Source organism: Mesitornis unicolor, unplaced genomic scaffold, assembly GCF_000695765.1.
Source record: "Mesitornis unicolor isolate BGI_N332 unplaced genomic scaffold, ASM69576v1 scaffold5273, whole genome shotgun sequence".
Taxonomy (NCBI): Eukaryota; Metazoa; Chordata; class Aves; order Mesitornithiformes; family Mesitornithidae; genus Mesitornis; species Mesitornis unicolor.
Genome location: NW_010175204.1, coordinates 10,133 through 29,354, shown reverse-complemented (window position 1 = coordinate 29,354; position 19,222 = coordinate 10,133). Strand labels below are relative to the sequence as shown.

At 37.1% G+C, this 19,222-nt stretch overlaps 1 protein-coding gene across 1 annotated transcript in view; it reads right to left on the bottom strand.

Moving 5' to 3' along the window:
* The window catches only part of COL12A1 (collagen, type XII, alpha 1), a 60,166-nt gene that overhangs the window by 33,091 nt on the left and 7,853 nt on the right, over positions 1-19,222 (bottom strand). Inside the window, exons 9-31 of the mRNA XM_010181289.1 lie at positions 18,451-18,596; positions 18,047-18,176; positions 17,101-17,240; positions 16,227-16,356; positions 15,521-15,660; positions 15,130-15,262; positions 15,003-15,029; positions 14,557-14,699; positions 12,031-12,160; positions 11,010-11,149; positions 9,784-9,913; positions 8,986-9,128; positions 8,136-8,265; positions 7,065-7,207; positions 6,126-6,255; positions 5,823-5,942; positions 5,098-5,244; positions 4,181-4,297; positions 3,613-3,759; positions 3,068-3,142; positions 2,428-2,567; positions 498-621; positions 181-324 (exon numbers count right to left, since the gene is read on the bottom strand). Of these exons, the coding sequence (XP_010179591.1) occupies positions 181-324; positions 498-621; positions 2,428-2,567; positions 3,068-3,142; positions 3,613-3,759; positions 4,181-4,297; positions 5,098-5,244; positions 5,823-5,942; positions 6,126-6,255; positions 7,065-7,207; positions 8,136-8,265; positions 8,986-9,128; positions 9,784-9,913; positions 11,010-11,149; positions 12,031-12,160; positions 14,557-14,699; positions 15,003-15,029; positions 15,130-15,262; positions 15,521-15,660; positions 16,227-16,356; positions 17,101-17,240; positions 18,047-18,176; positions 18,451-18,596 (2,949 nt within the window). The remainder of the gene's footprint in view (positions 1-180; positions 325-497; positions 622-2,427; positions 2,568-3,067; positions 3,143-3,612; positions 3,760-4,180; positions 4,298-5,097; positions 5,245-5,822; positions 5,943-6,125; positions 6,256-7,064; positions 7,208-8,135; positions 8,266-8,985; positions 9,129-9,783; positions 9,914-11,009; positions 11,150-12,030; positions 12,161-14,556; positions 14,700-15,002; positions 15,030-15,129; positions 15,263-15,520; positions 15,661-16,226; positions 16,357-17,100; positions 17,241-18,046; positions 18,177-18,450; positions 18,597-19,222) is intronic.

Below are 19,222 nucleotides of genomic sequence, written 5' to 3'. Positions count from 1 at the left end.
CTGCCACAACTTCTGAAATATAAATTCTTCAAACAGCTTTGAGTTTTTCTCAAATACTCGAATATGTTTCTGAGTCCTCAAATGGTGAGTAAAGGATTCCCACATAACTGAAATACCACTTATAATTGCATTGCTTAACACATAAGGAAATTAAAGAGCCAGGTACCGTGGATTGCTTACCAGAGTGCTGTATGACTGTTGCTGCTTTCCTCACCTCATCCTGAGACCGACCATCTGTGACAACAACAAGTACCTTGGGAACACCTCGCCTCATGCCACTCTCCCAAGTCAAAACTTTTTCTTTGATAAATGTTAGGGCTTTGCCTGCAAAGTGCACAATGAACAAGGAGTCAGCCATATTATCCACAAGAGAAGAAATCCCTTACTTTGAAAGGGCACATCCACACAGCTAAAACAGAACATAAAAACCTTAGGATGATGAGGCAGTTTCTGAAAGCTTTTTAACTTAAAGAAATATATTTACTGTTCAGAATTACCTGTCCTTGTGTTTCCTCCTCTGTACTGAATATTTTGAAGAGCTCCCAGGGCCTGGGCCTTGTCATCAAATGTATTCAGTTTAAATTCAGATTTTGCCTCATCACTGTACTGCACAAATGAAACCTGAAAGGGAATATATCACAGTGTTCTGTCTCATACCTCCACGTTCCGACCACCTCTTTCCATTTTAATATGTATTGTTGTATATTAGTAAGCATTAAATAATTGAAAAATCTTTTTCATATATGTATGATTATGCACATATTTATTTACATAGACAGATACCATCACAGCAATGCATTTTGACAACAGAATGTCAATAAAGTTGAATATATACAACATTACGTACTCTCTCGCCCTAAACACTGGAATACAATCAGTGTATGTTTATTCTGAAACCATCGTTAAATATTATGTGTATATATTTAATTTTGCCCCTTTTAATATTCTGTAAAATTGCAATATTATCATCTACTAATTAGATGCTGAATAGACATCTCTTTTTATGTATATATTCACATTTACTGAAGTAAATTCCCCTTTCTAAATGATTAATATACAATTCAAAACCTAAGATTGTTCCAACAATCACAAGAGGTATGTGACTGAAATATTTTACTTAGCATTACCATTTACCTGTCTCTGTCACCTAAATTAGGCCTTCTCCATCTCTCGGCTGAGGACCCATATATATTTGCAGGAAAAAAATATTATAAAACGTACAAACAAATGGAAAAGAAAACTACCTGGTATCGATTAGAGATAAGAAGGATAAAGAATGTCAAAGAAAGCAAAATATGAGGGGTATCTTTTCCTTAAAAATCTCTAGAGAGTTAAAGATAGGGAACCAAAGACCTAAAAATATCCCTGGAAGTTGAAAGTTAGTTCATGAGCAATGTAAATAGTTTTTATAGTTACTGGGGAAAATTACTCCTACAATATCCCATAAAAAATAAACACCTTCAGCCTCCTAACCAAGGAAAATACATTGCACCTGCAGGTCATTGCAATGTTCCAGAAGTATCCTGTAAGAAACTCTCTCACATCTCATGTCATTCACTTCTTCTAGTGAGAGAGGAATGATTATGGGAAGCTAGGCAGTGATCTCATCCAGCTTCTCATAAGCAGAAGAAAACGAGTAATGGCGCAAGGCTTACAGTAAGAAACCTGACAGGAAAAGTCTTGACATAACTATCATCAGCCCAGAAATCCTGCAAGTCTATTCCTCATTAGCTATTACTGTTTACTCTTGAAAGATGTGTTAATTCATTAAGAGGACTAACTTTCCACCTTTACATACTTTTACTGTGCCTACTGTGGAGTGGACCCATGCTATTTATCTTTAGGATGGGATGAAGAGACTTCTGCAAGTGTTTCTTTTGAAGGGATTCTGCCTACTTACTGCAGTGGGATTCTAGGTAGCTCGACAAGACAAGGCTAATGGCGAGGCAGCTGGACTCTGCATGCACAAGACTCCCTTCTTCCACTGAGAAATTAAAACGTAACCCTCACTCAGCAATCACTGTCCCCAAAACAGTTTTCTCATATGACACAGAGAAAACTCAGTGTATAACAACTAGGCAGTGTGCCAGTTGTTGATGCCCTATACAAAGAAATAAAGAATATAAAATTAACCATACATTGACCACACATCACCCCAGTTTCTCTGCCTGGAGGACTACCACACACTGCAACTCCTGTCTTTCAGAGTAGTAACCTCTTGGGATAGACTGGATTCCCTTCGTATTTACAAAATGACCAATATATTTCATAAATAATTATACATGCACACACATACATGTGTTGTACAACAACTTAATACAAAATAAAGCACTCTGAAAGAAAGGACAAATCAGATGTAACTTCAGAAATTCAGCTTCATTTTCAAGTTTTCCTCCAAAATGGACTCAAAGGAAATATCAAACCTACCTGGATTCCAGCAGGATTAATCAGGTCAAAGGCTCCTACTGTATTAAAAACAAATTTCACTACTTTGTTGAAGTTATCATCACCAATACTCCAGGAAGCATCAGTCAAGAACACTATGTCTGCTTTGGCACCTCTGCATACTGAGAGAACCAAGAAAGGAACACACAAAACACATCAATATTGATGACAAATATGCAGCAAACTTCTATTGCCATGCAGTCAATCTGGCAGATGCTCAACACAGAAACATTTACTAAAAATTTTCAAGTTCAAGAAATGAAGAAGAGCTCAAGAATGAAATGTAAGTGTTTAAATTACTTTATGCTTTTTTTCTGAGCAGCTACCATAAAACATAAACTGTATGCTGTGGGCAGACAGACTCACAGACTTGCTGCAGCACTACAGAATATAATGAATGTTTTCTCCAAATGTACACTTCTTGCTATTCTACACCAGGAAATGCTGAAGTCTGGTAAAGTTCAACAGCAAATGGGTGGCATTAGGAAGCTGGTCTCAAACTTTGTTTCCCTAAAATGCCATTATAGTTTTAAATCTATTTAAATTTATGGACATAAAATTAAACTCTCAAGTAGTGCAGCAACTACACAAAAATACTGAATAATTCTACAAATAAACATACCATCCCGAGCTGGAGGAATCGTGGGAGGTGGAGGAGGTGTAGGTGGCGGAGTAGGCGCTTCTGTAGGTTTGAGGACTGAAATGAAATAATAATAACTTTTTGACTCCATATAAATTATTCCATTCAAGGAAAAACTCTAGACTAGTTATGATATTACCACGCAGAAAGATACTAATCTCTTCTTACTAACCTATATAATGTATAATTGGCAGGAAATATTTATTGAGTTATAAGCATAATGAGATTACAGCTATTGTTTAAACAAGGGTACATGATTTCATTATAACAAGAATACTTGTACATGAGCTGAGTAACACTGCACTCACTCTGATAACGCATAAGATTTTCATCTAAGTGCTAGAAGATACTTGGTTTGAAGAAAAGGATGAGAATTTCTCTTTCCTTCACAAATTCCAGGTGACATTACACAAAGAGGAAAGAAGAACACTTAAAAGAGGTACTGAAAGCCATTTAGAAAAATTCTACAGCTGAAACAAGACAAACTTTATAGCCAAACCTTAAGGTTCACAGTATCTATTACCTACCTGTATGCTCCCTCATAGAGACTGGAGGTCCCTCAAGGTTAGGGGTCTGAACAAAGACGGTAGCATTGTATTCGGTGTCTGGTGAGAGGCCAGTAAAACAGTGGCTCGTTTCTGATCCACGTACTGTAATTTCCTGCCCTCTGGAACCTGTCAAAAAAAAGCCCAATGGAAAGGAAGTTAAAAGCCACTATAACCCTTTTAATATGTGTACAGATAAGTGTAGAAATTAGAGACCTCCTGAGAGGAGGTTGGAGCAGATGGGGCAACAATCTTACTCTTGACCCATAAAAGCCCTTCTAGACCTATGTGACGATTATGCACCCTGCAGTGTACACATGAAACCCAGGTAACCAGCAGATTCCCACTAATGACAGTTAACAATAAGCAGCACTGCCTCTTTGCAGCTTTTTTACCACTCTAGAAAAACAGGTTATGTTCAGAACTTCAAAGCTCAATCAGATGAATCATGCCTTTCAGTGGGTGCTTGCCACCATCCCAAATAAGTAGTGCTGTCACTGAAATAAGAAAATTAATAAATAAGAAAATGCAAAAAATAAAATGCCCTTACCATCGGCTGGGTTTAGCTTCAGTCTGTAGGAAGTTGCTGACCGATGAGGTGACCATCGGATACAGAAAGTATCCCAACCCACTTTGTAACTTGTTAGGTCAGTGACATTCAAATACACTGTAAACAGAGAAAGAGATAAATAGTTCTCTGGAAAATAGGATGTAATGGATGAAATATATCAAAATGAAAATTATATTAGCATTGCTGGTTCAGAACTTGATTCTTTTAAATACTCACAAAAGGAAAGAGCAGTCCTAGTCAGATCTCTTCATCACGGCCTAGAGATCCCAGCCTAGCTATTCACAAAGGCCCAAAGCCTGATACCCTTCCCATATTGGGTAACAGCCCATTTTATGAGTTTTCACATGAGGTAAGCTGAGTTCTTTTTAAAACAAGAAACTTCCAGAATTCAAAATCTGACTCTCATATATGGCAGTATGGAAAGAATGTCCTGAGTCAGCAAAACTCAGGATGCTTGATTCATCTTAACTGAAGAAATTTTTAGAAGTTTCTTAGCTGAGGCCATCACTAAATAACCTCCTTTTGCAAAGTAGACATTTCAGTCACTGGACGCCCCTGTGAGATAAAAGCAAAACAGCAAAAAGCCTAGACCTGCTGGTTGGATTCTCTAGTACCCCGGAGACAGTTAAAGATTGACTCCAACCATAGATGAATAAAATTTTAAGATGCAGACTAGAAAATTTTATATCATCAAATCATTACTTAAAACTGTATTTCCATTACTGCTTCCATGCTTAGTGATTTTAAGATCTGTATTATGGACAGATAATAAGTATTCTTCATGAGAGGATATTCAGACTTTTCAGCAACCAGCCTTAAAAGTCCTCTCTTAATCAGCATTATCTCAGATCAGCACATGTATCTAGCATGACTGCAACAGAATTATTTTGACTTACATGTAGTGCCTTGATCTGTCAAAGGTATGCTCATTCCAGCATCATACTGGGCATAAACATTGACATCGTAAGTAGTACTGGGAGATAGATTATGCAAGGTATAGGAAGTCACTTCTCCCACAAAAACTTCCATGGGGTCATTTGAACCTTGAATTGAAAGGAAGCATTAAGTACAGAGAGAGGAAAAAAAAGAATCATGATTAGGTGAGCTACAAAATTATCTGCCATCTTTTACATGTCAGTAAGTGTTAATCTTGTTTTTTCTACACCAAAACATACTAATTTCTTGGGTGACAGTATGTGAGACTGTTGCAAACAGAACATATACATAAGTTTACAAGTTATTGTGCAATGCTTGTGCTTAACTCGTATAAAGGTATATACATTGTTTCACTGTCAATACTCATCTCACATACACCAGTTCATATCCTCAGAAGGACAAGAGGTATTAAAGAGAGGAAAACCAAGACTGGTCCAGGACTTTATCTAGGCACTGTATTAAATTGTAACTATACTATTCCATCTCTGTAACTGAACGTATGAAACACTGTATTTGATAATCTGTGCTCAATAAGACTTAAGCTTCCATCAAAATCAGTAAACAAAGGAAATAAATAAATCCTTTAATACAAACATTCCATGATACATATGATTTCTATTCTGATCTCTCATCAGCACCTCACTACTCTGAAAGAGTTATACTCAGCATGTACAGGTTTTCTTACCCACAGGTTTGTACACAATTTTATAGCCAAGAACAGGGGATGGTGAAGGATCCCAGGAAACTCTGAATCGTGTATACCATTCATCAGTTATATACATATTCTGAGGAGGAAGCAGGCCAACTAAAAAGAAACAAAACCACTCTGATTAGACTAGTGACTGTTTTTCAGTCTCTACAGACTTACATTGTTGGGCAATAACCACATCAAAGACATAATTAACACAATGAAACCTTAACAGTGTTGGAGTGCTCAAGGAATATGTGTCTTAAACTTTAAAAAGAATATACAATTAAAACTAATTACCAGTTCTGCCATTTCCAGTCAGTTGCCCACCATCTCCATCTTCGTACACAGCCACAACGGTAATTTTATATGGCGTATCTGATTGAAGTGGTTGTAGTATGACATTATTTCTTATCCCAGGAACTGTTGTCTAGAACACAAAGAAACAGAGGTAAAAAAACTCTCAGTCCTGTAACTGATTAATAATGACAGTAACGAGAATTAAAAATTTGCTTTGACGCTTGGTGCACTTTTTTTACATCCACTGTAGATAAAGTCATGCAGGGTATCTTAAAAGTTATAGCCTATAAACAATTATTAGAATTAGTTATTTTAAATTATAAAATACTGTGGTCAGCACAAAAAGATAAATCAAATGGACTCTTCAGTCCCTACCCTCACATCAGACTGCGAAGCTGCAGTTGCTCTTGTGCTATAACCACTTTAACTTGTGCTATCACTAAGCTGCAGGAAATGTAACACAAATACTCACAATTCATATTGAACCTTACAAAAGCAAGTTAGATGCTGAATCAAACTTACCATTGCTTTCTTATTAAACTCTGACAACTCTCTTCAATATATAAAATGCAGATTTACGTTTATTCTGTATCTTAGCACACTGACTTCATAAGAAGTAACAGATGGCTATTCACTGTAGCACAACATTTGAACTAAATCTCAGGAAGCAGGTTATGCTCAGAATCTTCTGATTAATGTGTGACTCACATTTAACATTATTTCACTCAGAAGGTGGTTCATTAAACTGTATGTTCTGCAACTTTGTGGAAAAAAAAAATTAAAAACCTCAAAACTCTTTCATACAAATTCTGGCTTCTCAGCATTGACAACAACGACTAAAGTCGTCTACTACATGTAAAATAGGTGCCTTTATTTCTCTGTAGCCTAAATAATTAAGTGAGAAGGTCTTGGTGCTTACTAAGGAATTACAGAACTTACATATTCATCAATAGGGTCTCCCACAGTGGGTGAATAAATGATTCTGTACTGCTGGACTGGCCCATCAGCATGGTCCCATTGCACAGAAAGGCTGTTTGTGGTCTCATCGAACACTCTCACATTCCTTGGGCCACTGCGAGGCACTAAAGAAGGAAAATACAGGTTATATGGAGCATGATTCTTCCAGTCTGGCATCTCTCTCACTGATTAAAATGCTGCCCTGGAGTCAAAGCAAGGGCCATCCCTGAAACACTGAATAAACATATACAGGTAGATTTAGTCAGTGACAATAAAGCAGTACCTGAAGGTCTTAAATAGAAATAGGGCCTCAACTGGAGCAGTGTGGAAGGGAAAGAACATCAGAGGGACATGCAAAGTGAGCATCTATGTACATTCTGCTTCTCAGACTCTTGCAGACAAGTACAACTATAGCTATAAAATCTATAGTTACATCTGCAACTCTTAGATGAATGTGGGGATTTAACGGAGAAAGCATAGAAGCAGCAAAAGAGAGGTGACCTGTTAGATAGGTTCTTTACTTGTAATTTCTGGAATTAATTTTAAAGAAGCCAAGCATAAGCCAACCAAGATCCCACAAGCTAAGTTGTAACAATGAGGTTTTGGTGTTTAGGCATCTCTAGCAAAAAGCAAACATCTGGGGAGGCTGACATACACAATTATCATGTAAGACACAGAACATGAAGCACATTTCTTCCTGTTGGCAGCAAATTCTACTCATCTTAATGTGCTTTTTTTTCCCAGAAGATAAATTGATATTTATCTGTAATCACATTTTAAAGAACAACTTTTAAACTCTTAAACATTCAAATTAGACTTATTTCACAAGTGAAAATTAATTTGGTGATTATGCATGCACCACAACTGCCAAACAACATAGCAAAATCTCCCTTCCATGGAGGCCTGTAATTGCTTCAGCCATAATTCACATATATGGATCTATAGAGATGCAATGAATGGCTCACACTATTTGTTATTACAAGCAGTTTTATAAATTCTTCACGCATCAATTTTGACACATATTTCACAAAGCAAGTACTGACTGCCTCTTACATGTTCTTCCCTGTGCTTGGCTTGGATTTCCTTCTCCATCGGCATACAGAGCTACAACATTTATTGAGTAAGCAGTGTCAGGAGTCAAGCGCTCCAGCATCACATCACGAGTGTTGCCTGGTACCACAATCTACAACAGAAACAAAAAGCACCTATATAAAAAGAAGCTTCAGTTTATACCATGTCTTGTTAGAATGAACAATCTGAATGTAATATAGAAAAACCGGGAACGTGACCATGCTGCACATTTTCAAAGGAAAATAATACGAGTTCCAGATAACCAAATAATGTTGATAAAAATTCAAGAGCAGGTGAAAAAAATGATAAATACTGTCCTGGTTTTGCTGGGATAGAATCACAGAAGGTCTAAAACGGTGCCTATTTCTACACAAATCCAGGAACTCTTACTTCACACCTGGTGAGCAAATTTTTACCCATATCCAGACTTCACTGCACATGAGAACACTACTGATTTGGGGTAAACAGATGGTTTAGTGGTAAAATCACATAAACTTGGCATCTGGTTTTATAAGTAAACATTCCCTAATAAATACTTGTTTCCTTCACTCGATTTCAAGATAAAAAAGGTTTCCTTTTAACTCATCTTTACCTGCAATATGATAAAGGATACTCAATCTTCATTGCTCAGTTTTATATCTGAGAGTGTTATTTCTTATTTCTTTTATTTCACCAAATTAAGCATTTATTTACAATGGATTAAATTCCTGCATAGTGTTTTCAGCAGGGACACTCGGTTGGCCTGAGTTTATTATTATTCTGCTACACTTATTGAAGGAAGCGATACCCTCCACACACTTCTGTGGAACCATGTGAAAACTAAATTACTTACAGATTCTGATGGCCTTGGGCCAGACAGTGGAGAGTAATTAACTCTGTATTGCTGCACTGGACCTGGAGCAGGTTCCCATCGGACATTCATGCTGTTTGGTGTGGGATTGTAAACCTGAATGTTTCTTGGTGTTCCTCTCTCCACTGGATCAAAGGTAATATAAATTAAGTTTTACAAAGTTGCTTACGTAAGTTCTCGTTCTACTTGAATTTATAACAGTGCTCAAAGTGAAAAACACATCAGCCCAAGATAAACACATTACTTCTGTTACTCCAAAATCTACAAATCTAAGAATCTCAGTTATTAGCCTTTACAGACATCCCTGCCAGGCAGCAAAGTACACATGTTTATGCTGCAAATTGAAGGTATGGTCATAACAATTTGTTACTCTATTGTTGATCAGACAAGTATAAAAAGTAGCCACAAAATACACGTTTCAGCTCATGCTGACATTAGGAACTTAACACCAATATTTGCCATTTGTTCACCAGTATTGCTACTAGAACTACAATTAAAATTTTACTACTGTGCGGAAGTAAACAGTAAGGTCACAGCAAACAAAAGAGCTAAGTTTGCCTGAGATAAGTGGACTGAAAGTCTCCACCTGAATAAGCAAAGAAAACAGAATGAGTTACAGAGCTGCAACCATAACCAAGCAGGTTAACAGAGTTTCTCACACTTATGTTTTAGCTTTGGGGTAAATAAACTTCCACATTAGATGTAAAATCAATTTCTAATTATCTGAGCCACTCACACAAAAAATCCTAACGTTTTCTTGACGAGGACTATTTTACTTACAAGTTCTTCCAGTGTCAGAGGTACGTCCACCATCCCCCTCTGGGAAAACTGGAACCACAGTTACAGTGTAAGGCGTGTTGGGTTCAAGAGTCCTGAGGATGACATAGTTTGTGTTTCCTGGTACTGTTGTCTATAAATTTAAAAGGAAAGGTAGGGGTATGACATTTATATAAATATGCAAGAATTTTAAGCTTTTTTGTATCTCACTTCCTCCTCCACCACATCTTGTTTCTAGACTGGATGTGATAAAAACTTCACAAAAGACGAAGCCTGAAGTAACAGGGCTCATGGTATCTTCTAGAATTGCCTTTCAAGAAGGTTCTGTATTGGACTTAACAAATATGGTCATTATGTTCTATGCTCTCCTATACAATCTCTTACACCTATGTTCACTTTTGGGTCCAAAACAGTGACAGTATCAGCATCTGCAGTGATCTCTTTAATGACTACTATTTAGTAGCTCAGAGGCATTAAAAAGTCACTTTCTAAATAAATAAAAACAAACATTACATAACACTACAACATGCTAATGACAAGAAGTAATGAGCAGCTCATGCTAGAAAGTAAAACTCCACAGCATTTGAGAATATTTATCATAGATAGCTCCCTAGATGCTATTGAAACAGTGGCAACTCATGTACTCCTCATTTCACAGGCCCATCAAACTGCACAGATGTGGAAAAAGAAACACAAGTGAGAAAGAATAATATTTTCCTAGTCTGCAACATGGGTTCCCATTTTCAGGATTGTTTTACCTCTTTACCAATTAAGTAATTTTAGGAGATTAGAATAAAACACCTATGTGGATTTTTCTGCCTTCACAAATACCATCCCGGCTCACTGCATAGAGACACACAACTTCTTAGAAATAACTATGGGTAGAAATGAGGTCTGCTGACTTTATAGCCTTTTGTATACCCTAAAGTCAGCTTTACATTCACACATACAGCCCTAAGAATAAACAAACAAAAAACTGTGTGTTGTATTAAATCCCTGTGCTAAGAACTAATCACTGAAGGTCTACTATATAGAATCAAACATCTGTAATACATATAGGAGTAACTGACTTTCATAGAGGTGCTCTGCATTTTCTCAGGGGTAGTTATGAACAGAAACAAAAGCCAGTGCATAGGCTAACAAGACCCACTTCACTCCGCAGTATTTCTCTCACTAGCACCATGACTTGCAATTTATCTGAGACAGTGAAATCCACATAAAGTATTTACCATTTCTTCTGCACCTCCAGCTGTAGGTCTATAAAACACCTTATACTGGCGAGGACTTCCTTCCGCATGATCCCATCGGACATTCAGAGTACTGGTGGTTGGGTCATAAACCAACAAGTTCCTCACAGTAGTGAGAGGCTCTGAAACAGATCAATGAGTGTCAGAAATGGGGAACCACATTCTGTCACCTGTGCTATCAGATCATGCCTATGTAATGTATCATCAGGAAATCTAAAAACCAAGAAGTTCATGTTGAATATTATGTCTTCATTTAGCAGAACATATCAGCCCCATCCAACAGCACAAGAAATGATAAATATAGTGAGAAAAATTCCTTTCTGGACACTTGGAATTATACAATGAGTTCATTAGGATTGTTTTCCTGATTCCTCACCTAACACGTCGCTATGTCTGACTGTCCATTGCAGGGCCAAAAGTAAACAAAGTACAAATGAATATATAAATCTATTCATAAATTTATAGTTAATTAATTAATTAATTAATTAAAGATAGTGAATTCGTTTTTATGCCTGAAATGCCTCTGGTAGCAAATCACTCAGTGCTTTCTATAGCAGGACCAAAACAATACTATCAACATAAAATGGTAGAGTCTCAAAGTGCACTCTGTAAAGGTCAGCCCCTGAACTGAAGGTGCTGACTGGAAAATAGTAAAGTTACACTTAAGAGCACACACATGAGAGTCTCATGCCTTCAGATGCTTTAAGGTGTTTACTAAAATGTGGCATAAGACAATTAAACAGATTTAAATGAGGAAGAAGTTCCATAGTAACACTGGGGTTTCTCTCAGCCTTAAAAGATGGGGATCCAGTCTAAGGTCCAATGTTTCTCTACAGCCAGTAAAATGAGAGGCCTTCTTACTTTAAATACTTGACACCCATCACAGGACAAATGACAAATACAGATTGGATGAATTTTACAACAATAAATTTTTCCCAGCTAATTTGAAAAGCAATACACTGGTATTGTTTTTCACCTAGTAAGATCTCAAGAAGTTACTTACTGGTTCTGCCTCGTCCTGTCATTCGTCCCCCTTCACCATCTGCATATATCGATGACACAGTAATAGCATACGGTGTGTCAGGCTGCAGCTTCTGTATCACCACGCTGTTCTGCCGCCCTCCAACCATAGTCTGCAGGAAAACAGTAGAGAAAGATTAAATTCCCTTTTATGCTGCCCCTCTTACACCTACTGTTATAGTGAGGAATGTAAGCATTCGATGCAGAGTGGAAAACACTGTGGTCTATCATACTGACAGAAGGCATAGAACAACAATAATATTAGTATATATTCATCTTAGCAAGTTTAGACAGAGTCCAGTGACACAAAGCCAGTATTCTTTAAGATCTCCAAACTTGCACATAACCACAATTACATATCAGCTGCCAGTTCTGTGCCAGCACAGAGCTGTTTCACCACAGTGCTTCTGACTGTATCATACTGAAGTCAATGAGAGTTTATTCATTTTGACAGACTTTGAATTGGGCTCTTTATGCTCCACTCTCAGGTAGAATGCAAGCACAGAATAAATAACAACACTGTAGATCTCTAATGTACATTTGATACAATATCAACATTGTCCCCCTTGGATTTCAAAGGTATTACAGCATACTTCAGCTTCTAAAACATCTTTGTTAAGTGTCTAAAATCATTATACATCTTCCATTTCAATTTTTCATTTACATATAACCCTGCGATCATAATCTTCACCAAGCAAAAGCTTTACAGTGCACTGAGAATAATACTTAGACCTGCAGCCTTTGTGAATCATGAGCTTTTTGGGTTTTAATTGTGTGAAATTACACTTGCTCAAGAGCATCCTTTGTACTTTTAAGACTATCTGCACATTTTCAAAGCCTACTCATCTAATAGGTTTGCCATAACAATTCAAAGCTTCTGATAGTGAAGAGCTGATAATGAGCAAGCATTTATACATCTTCACACTTCACAGTAGTAGTTTATTTTACTTCACAAGGAAACTTTTTATTTGTACTCATGTGTACAAAGCTCAGTACAAAGCACAAATGCTTTTAGCATCCCATCATAGCTGCCTCCATATTTTAATATCTGTTTGCCTTTCAAAATCTTACCCTAAATGATCACAACAGTCTTTGCAGTTTGGTGTGCAGTTTTTGCAGAGTTGTCTTCAAATTACCTCTGCTCTTTCTTGGTGCTGAGGCCATTAAATGTCAGACAGAGCAATAAAAAACTTCTAAAAATTTTGTTTTAAATATTTCTGTGTGGACACTGCTACTGCCTACCCAGCAACTGAAGTTTAATCAAATATCACAGTAACAAAGAAACAGTCAAGAAATTTCTATCATATGACTGAGAATTATTTGTGGACAGATATTAAAATGCTATGAACAGAGCATGAGTGTTCTATATGCTTTCCTCAAAGAGGTGTCTTCTCCGACTGCCACTGCTGTTGTGAAAAATTAAGTCTACTCTTTGCACAAATTCCAACAGAATGCCCATAATTCGTTTCTTATTCCAGTACCAGCAATTAATTACAGATATTAATTAACCTCCTTGCTGTTCATTATTCTATTCTACTGATTTCTCACTAAATTTGCATTTAACTACTCAGTTCATTCAACAGTTCAATTACCTCAACTCAAATGCACACTGTTCAGAAGACAGCAAAAATGGGTGCGTAAGTATTTTAAAGTAAACATTCCTAGATACGCTTCTGGACATGTGTGATCTCCGATTACAGGAACAAGCTAAATGAGTGCAGTTTTCATCTAAGGCTGCTCCTCTGAGTCATTTGGCAGTAACCACAACAGCCTCCCACTGCAGAACAGGGCATTTTTAAGTAGCACACACTTCTGATAAACAGGCGAATTACCATTCCCAGGCTGTGTCGCGTAGGCTGCCAGTAGTCAACACAGCTCTCACTGATGATGCAGGGAAAGTTGGCTGATCATACGGTACTGGCTCTCCCTATCATTACAGCTGCTCAATCATATTAAAAGACACTATAATACCTTAAACACTTCCCTAGCAAATGTTTTGCATGGATTTGTTTTTGCAACTACTGCTTCTGGGTGGTTATTCTGATCCTAGCGTGGTAAGAGACAGTCTCGACTGTCCATGGTCTGTTCCACAGCAAAGTACCCCTGATAGCACATGAACCACACTATGAAAACTACAAAAAACACTGGGCTATGGAAGTAGTCATGGTGTGATAATCATATATCCGTGACTTGTAGTCTCATGTCCTGACTGATTTGTTCCTCAATACATTTTAACTTTATTCTAGTTATATCTATAGCCTATGTGATTTCCAAGAAAACAGGCTGTATCCAAAACTATTTTTGCTCCATAAAGAGCACTGCATCTTGGATTTAAAAGAGGAGAGAAAGATAAAGGTAAGAATATATACTTATTCACTATAAATATAAATCTTCACTTAAAGGTGATTAATTTATACACTGTTGTGGTTTGAAAATAAATTATTCTAACTGATTAATTTACAGAAGTATTACTAAGGTAGAATAACTATAGCATTTCAAGCTTAGTTACCGACTGTTCAGGGCCATCCCCACTGATAGGCTGGTAAATGATCCTGTATCTCTGCACTCGACCACTGGCAGGATCCCACTTCACAGTCAAACTGTGTGAAGTTGCATTGTACACCTGAAGGTTTCGTGGGCCACTCTTTGGGGCTAAGAAACATAATAAAAAATAAATATATAATTCCAGCAGAAAGCAGATACAAACACCTCATTCATACTTTAGGGCTGCATGAATGCCTGACCAAGAGCAGAATGTATTAAGTACAAGATAACAAACTATAATGTTTGTTAAATAATAAACATGTGGTAATCTAGTGTTCAATATTCTTCCAAATACACAATAATATTTATTAAATGATCTCAGCTTTTTAAGGTTAACATTTCTCACAGTTTAGAAAAAGACAGCTATGAGTTTTCTTTAATAATACCGTACCTGGAAATTCAGATTCTTACCTTGTGTGGTGATAGGTACCAAGGGCACTGGAAAAAAGCAGAAAGAGTTTTCAGAATTCTTGTACACGTGTGCCTTGTGATTTAATAACTATGAATAACAATATGCAGAAACCCTTTATTTACTTACGTGTTCGTTCACTGCCAATGAGGTCATCACTTTCTGATTCATCAGGATAGATGGCAGTAACTGAGATGTCATATAACGTGTCTGGGTTCAAATTTTCAAAGACCACACTATTCTCATCCCCATTTAAGATAGTCTTGTGGAGAAATATTTAAAAAGCAAACAGAAAAATAAACCAAAACAAAACAGAGAGTGAAATATAACTGAGTAACTTTTTACACAGTAATATCACTACAAGTAGCTGTAACTGTTCTATACCTCCTCACTGAATTTCCATTGAGCACAACAGGAGGGCTTGGAATTTATAGGCCCTTTATTAATTAAACTTCTGATTTTAAAAATATACCCTTTGAGAGACTGCTCACAAAATCTTATGGTGACTATCTATTCTTACCTCTTGTTTTTCCGGTCTTCCATAGGGTCCCCAGGTTATTCTATATAGAGAGACATCCGGAGCTCCATGATCCCAAGTTCCTCTGAAACTACTTGTGGTTACATCTGTGATTCTGAGATTGACTGGTGCTGGCACCGGCTCTATTATGAGAAAAGGGAAAGTATTCCACAAAATGTAACTACAAAATAAACACAGTTCAACTAAGGAATTACTCAGACAAAGAATTTAGAAGATAATGTAGAAGATTCATCTCTCAGTTACTGTGCTTCTAATGACTACAGTAAAGTGCTATAGTATCACACAGAACATCAAGAGTTGGAAGGGAGCTCGAAAGATCACCCAGTCCAACCCCTGCCAGAGCAGAATCACCCAGAGGAGGTCACACAGGAACTCGTCCAGGCGGGGTTTGAATCTTTTCAGAGAAGGAGACAGCCCAGCCCAACTGCACTAAGTCAATCATCCTTCATAAGGTCATATCACCAGGTCATCACCTGATAAAACAGACGTAGCTCTACTGACCTCAGCAGTGGTCACAACTCACACGCCTACTCACAACAACTGAAGTCCTAGCTCCTATATTGTGGAGCTAGAACGAGTGATTACGAACTCACCCCCACAGAGGTCAAGCTCATGCATTAATTTCTCCCAGATATTAAAAGAACATAAGGCAAAAATAACCACAAGAAGGATTATAAGGAAAACTTACGGGTGACAGCTTCTGCATTTATTGGTAGGGATTCCCCTTCATCATACACAGCAACAATTTTTACATTATACAGTGTTTGGGAGGAAAGGTCAGAGAGAGTAGTGCTGGTTTTGAGTCTGTCAATTTCCACCTAGGAGTAAAAATAGTGACTTCAGAATTGTAAATTGCTCTATTTCTGACTCTGCATTTGATTAAATGGCAGAAATTCCTACACTGAAAAACAGAAAAGTATTCTGCTTTATTTTGACATTTACCCCTAAATTTGCACCTGAATATTGAGCGCTATCTACTAAATCCCTTGCAAAGGATATTGTCTCAGGTACTGGTACTACTTGTGGATCTTTCACTGCTTCATTCTTTTGGAAATGAGGATGCAGAGTGCATCCTCAGAAAATTCTCATTCCCTTACAAAAACACATTTAATCTTCCAAGAACTGATTCACATCTAGCAGTGCAATTATGGAAAGCTTACATATAACTCAAACACATCTCTAGCAATGCTCACACATGTTCTGACAGTGGGCAAAGGGGTTAATATATCTTAATTCCACAATCCTGTCCTCCTAACTGTAAATTGTTCGTAGAGTTGGGCAAGATAATGCTTAGGCAGAGAGTAGAAATTGCTATTTATCAAAGTACAGGGAAATTCTCCAGTCATTTTGAGGATTTTTCCTCTCTGGAGGAGGAGGAAGAGGGAAGTACAGAAAGAAATCTGTCTTGTTCTTACTCAGTTTCCATAAAATCAGTACCCTTTCCTGACTGCAATCATCATGAACTGATGTTCTTTATTCTCAATGGTGGCTTATAATACTACTTTTACTATTATTTTAGCAACCAAATTCCCCAAAAGGAAAAAAATGTTCCAGCCATTTACCTCCTTTACATCAGCTTCATCAGCTATTTTGTATCTCAGGATGTATTTTCGAACTTTCCCTGGAGCAGGATCCCAAAGGACATTCATGCTGCTGTGAGTAACATCCTGCAGTGTTAGGCCTCTGGGTCCCGGCAAAGGTACTGTAAAAATGACAGTAGTAAGTGAAAATGCTATTCACAGCAGAGGTATAGGTCTCTCACAGAAGGAACTAAATTCTATTCATGCATTTCATTCAAATGGAGGCAATAACTTTCTGGGTAGCTCATTGTTCTGGTCATTAAACGAGACAGGTTAAGAGCTTACTGTCCCAGCAATGAGCAAAATAGCTATAAAGTACAGTAGCTTCATCTTTGTAGATTATAAGCACATTGCTTTTAGAAGCATCAGCGCTTAAGATCATAACTGTTGGTGACAACAGTCACTTTTCATGTACAGTTAAGGGTTTGACATTTTTTAAGAACATAAAATTAACCACACTGTATGCGTCTAGCCCAGAAACTTGCCTCTGCCAGTAGGAAACATTCAAGGAAAGACGTTTAACAATAGGTTTGAAAAAGGAAGCCACATTTAGATTTTTTTTCTTGGTGTGGCATGTTTCCATGGCATTTTCTATACTTAAGAGAATGTCTGAATTCAGAAACAAGGTTTCTAAGTTAATGCAAGCAAAACTGAGACCCTTTTAAAACACCATGACCATGAGATTGTCAAGCCAACTCCCTTTATTATTCAAGGAAAAAAGCCTTTTGTTCCTCTTTTAATAGTTGGTCCCTTTTCATTGAAATTGCCTTTAAGGTCTTTTGGAAATGTATGTGTTACAAAATGCATAAAACATGGAAAAGATGGTCTTCTAAACAAAACAGAATATATATAAACTGTTGAATGAAATAAACTGGAAGTTAAATGTTGCTGAAGCAATAACAACAAAAAAAAACCAAGATGTTCATACATGTCACTTCCTGGGTGGTGAGTGGGTCACTGGTGATATCACCAAACAATACATAAGCTGTTAAAGTGTACTCAGTATTGGGGATGAGATCTACCAGCTGAACCTCATTCACTGACGGTCCAACACGCATCTGCACATGAAAAACAACACACCATGTTTAAAAACTAAAGAAAGCAATGACAGAAAAGCAAGCAATGATTTAACTTTAAGGGAATTTTGTTTGTGAGATTCACAGTATATTTACAGCTTCCTGACTGATGTCATTGTATAAAATATCCCAGTAAGTTCACTGCAGTTGGAGAAGTACATACCAGTCTCTTTTGACTGTTATATCTAGAAAAATCTATCAATTTTTCTTAATTTATTTTGGGTAAAATACAGGAAGTGAAGACAAATGCTCTTACCTCTTTCTCCGTGGTAGGGACTGTGGCATTCACAGCTTCATATGTTAACAAATAACCAGTAGCTCCATTGAGAGGTTCCCATCTCACCCGCATGTAAGTTGATCCAATGTCATAAACATTCAGGTTTCTAACTGAAGAGATTGGCACTGCCAAATAAAAGATGTATTTTAATTTATTTCCTTCACCTTTCTTCACCTTTCATACTTCACATCACAGGTAGTACCACTCAGAATATTGCACATGGGCACTAAAGTACCTTAGGGGTAGTAGAAAGGTGATCTGCAAGTAGTGATATTTTAAGTGGTGCTTAGTTTAAGAATGAGGTAATGCTCATCACATTTTGTATATGCTGTGTAGATTTGCTGCACACAGCTAAGACTCTTACAAGTCTGCACTGGAACACTTGAATATTCTAAAAAGCAACATTAACTTACATGAATTTCTAATATGAAACAGAACATGACTGTTTGGGATCTATACTTATGAAAGGATTTTTTGTACTTATCTTCTTTTTTTCTGTATTTCTCAAATTATTAAACAAACATTAAAAAATTACCACAGACTTCATAAAAATCATGCACATACATTAAGGGTTTATGACAAGCCTAATACAAAATAATCAAAGAAATGAAATGAAAACCTAACATCCAGTATACTTAAAGAGGCGGGAAAGTCACCCTATGTTGCACTCCGCATAAATACACCTAAAATCAATCATGTAGACCATAACAGTAGAAACATAATGGCTACGTTATGTCTCACAGAAGTGATG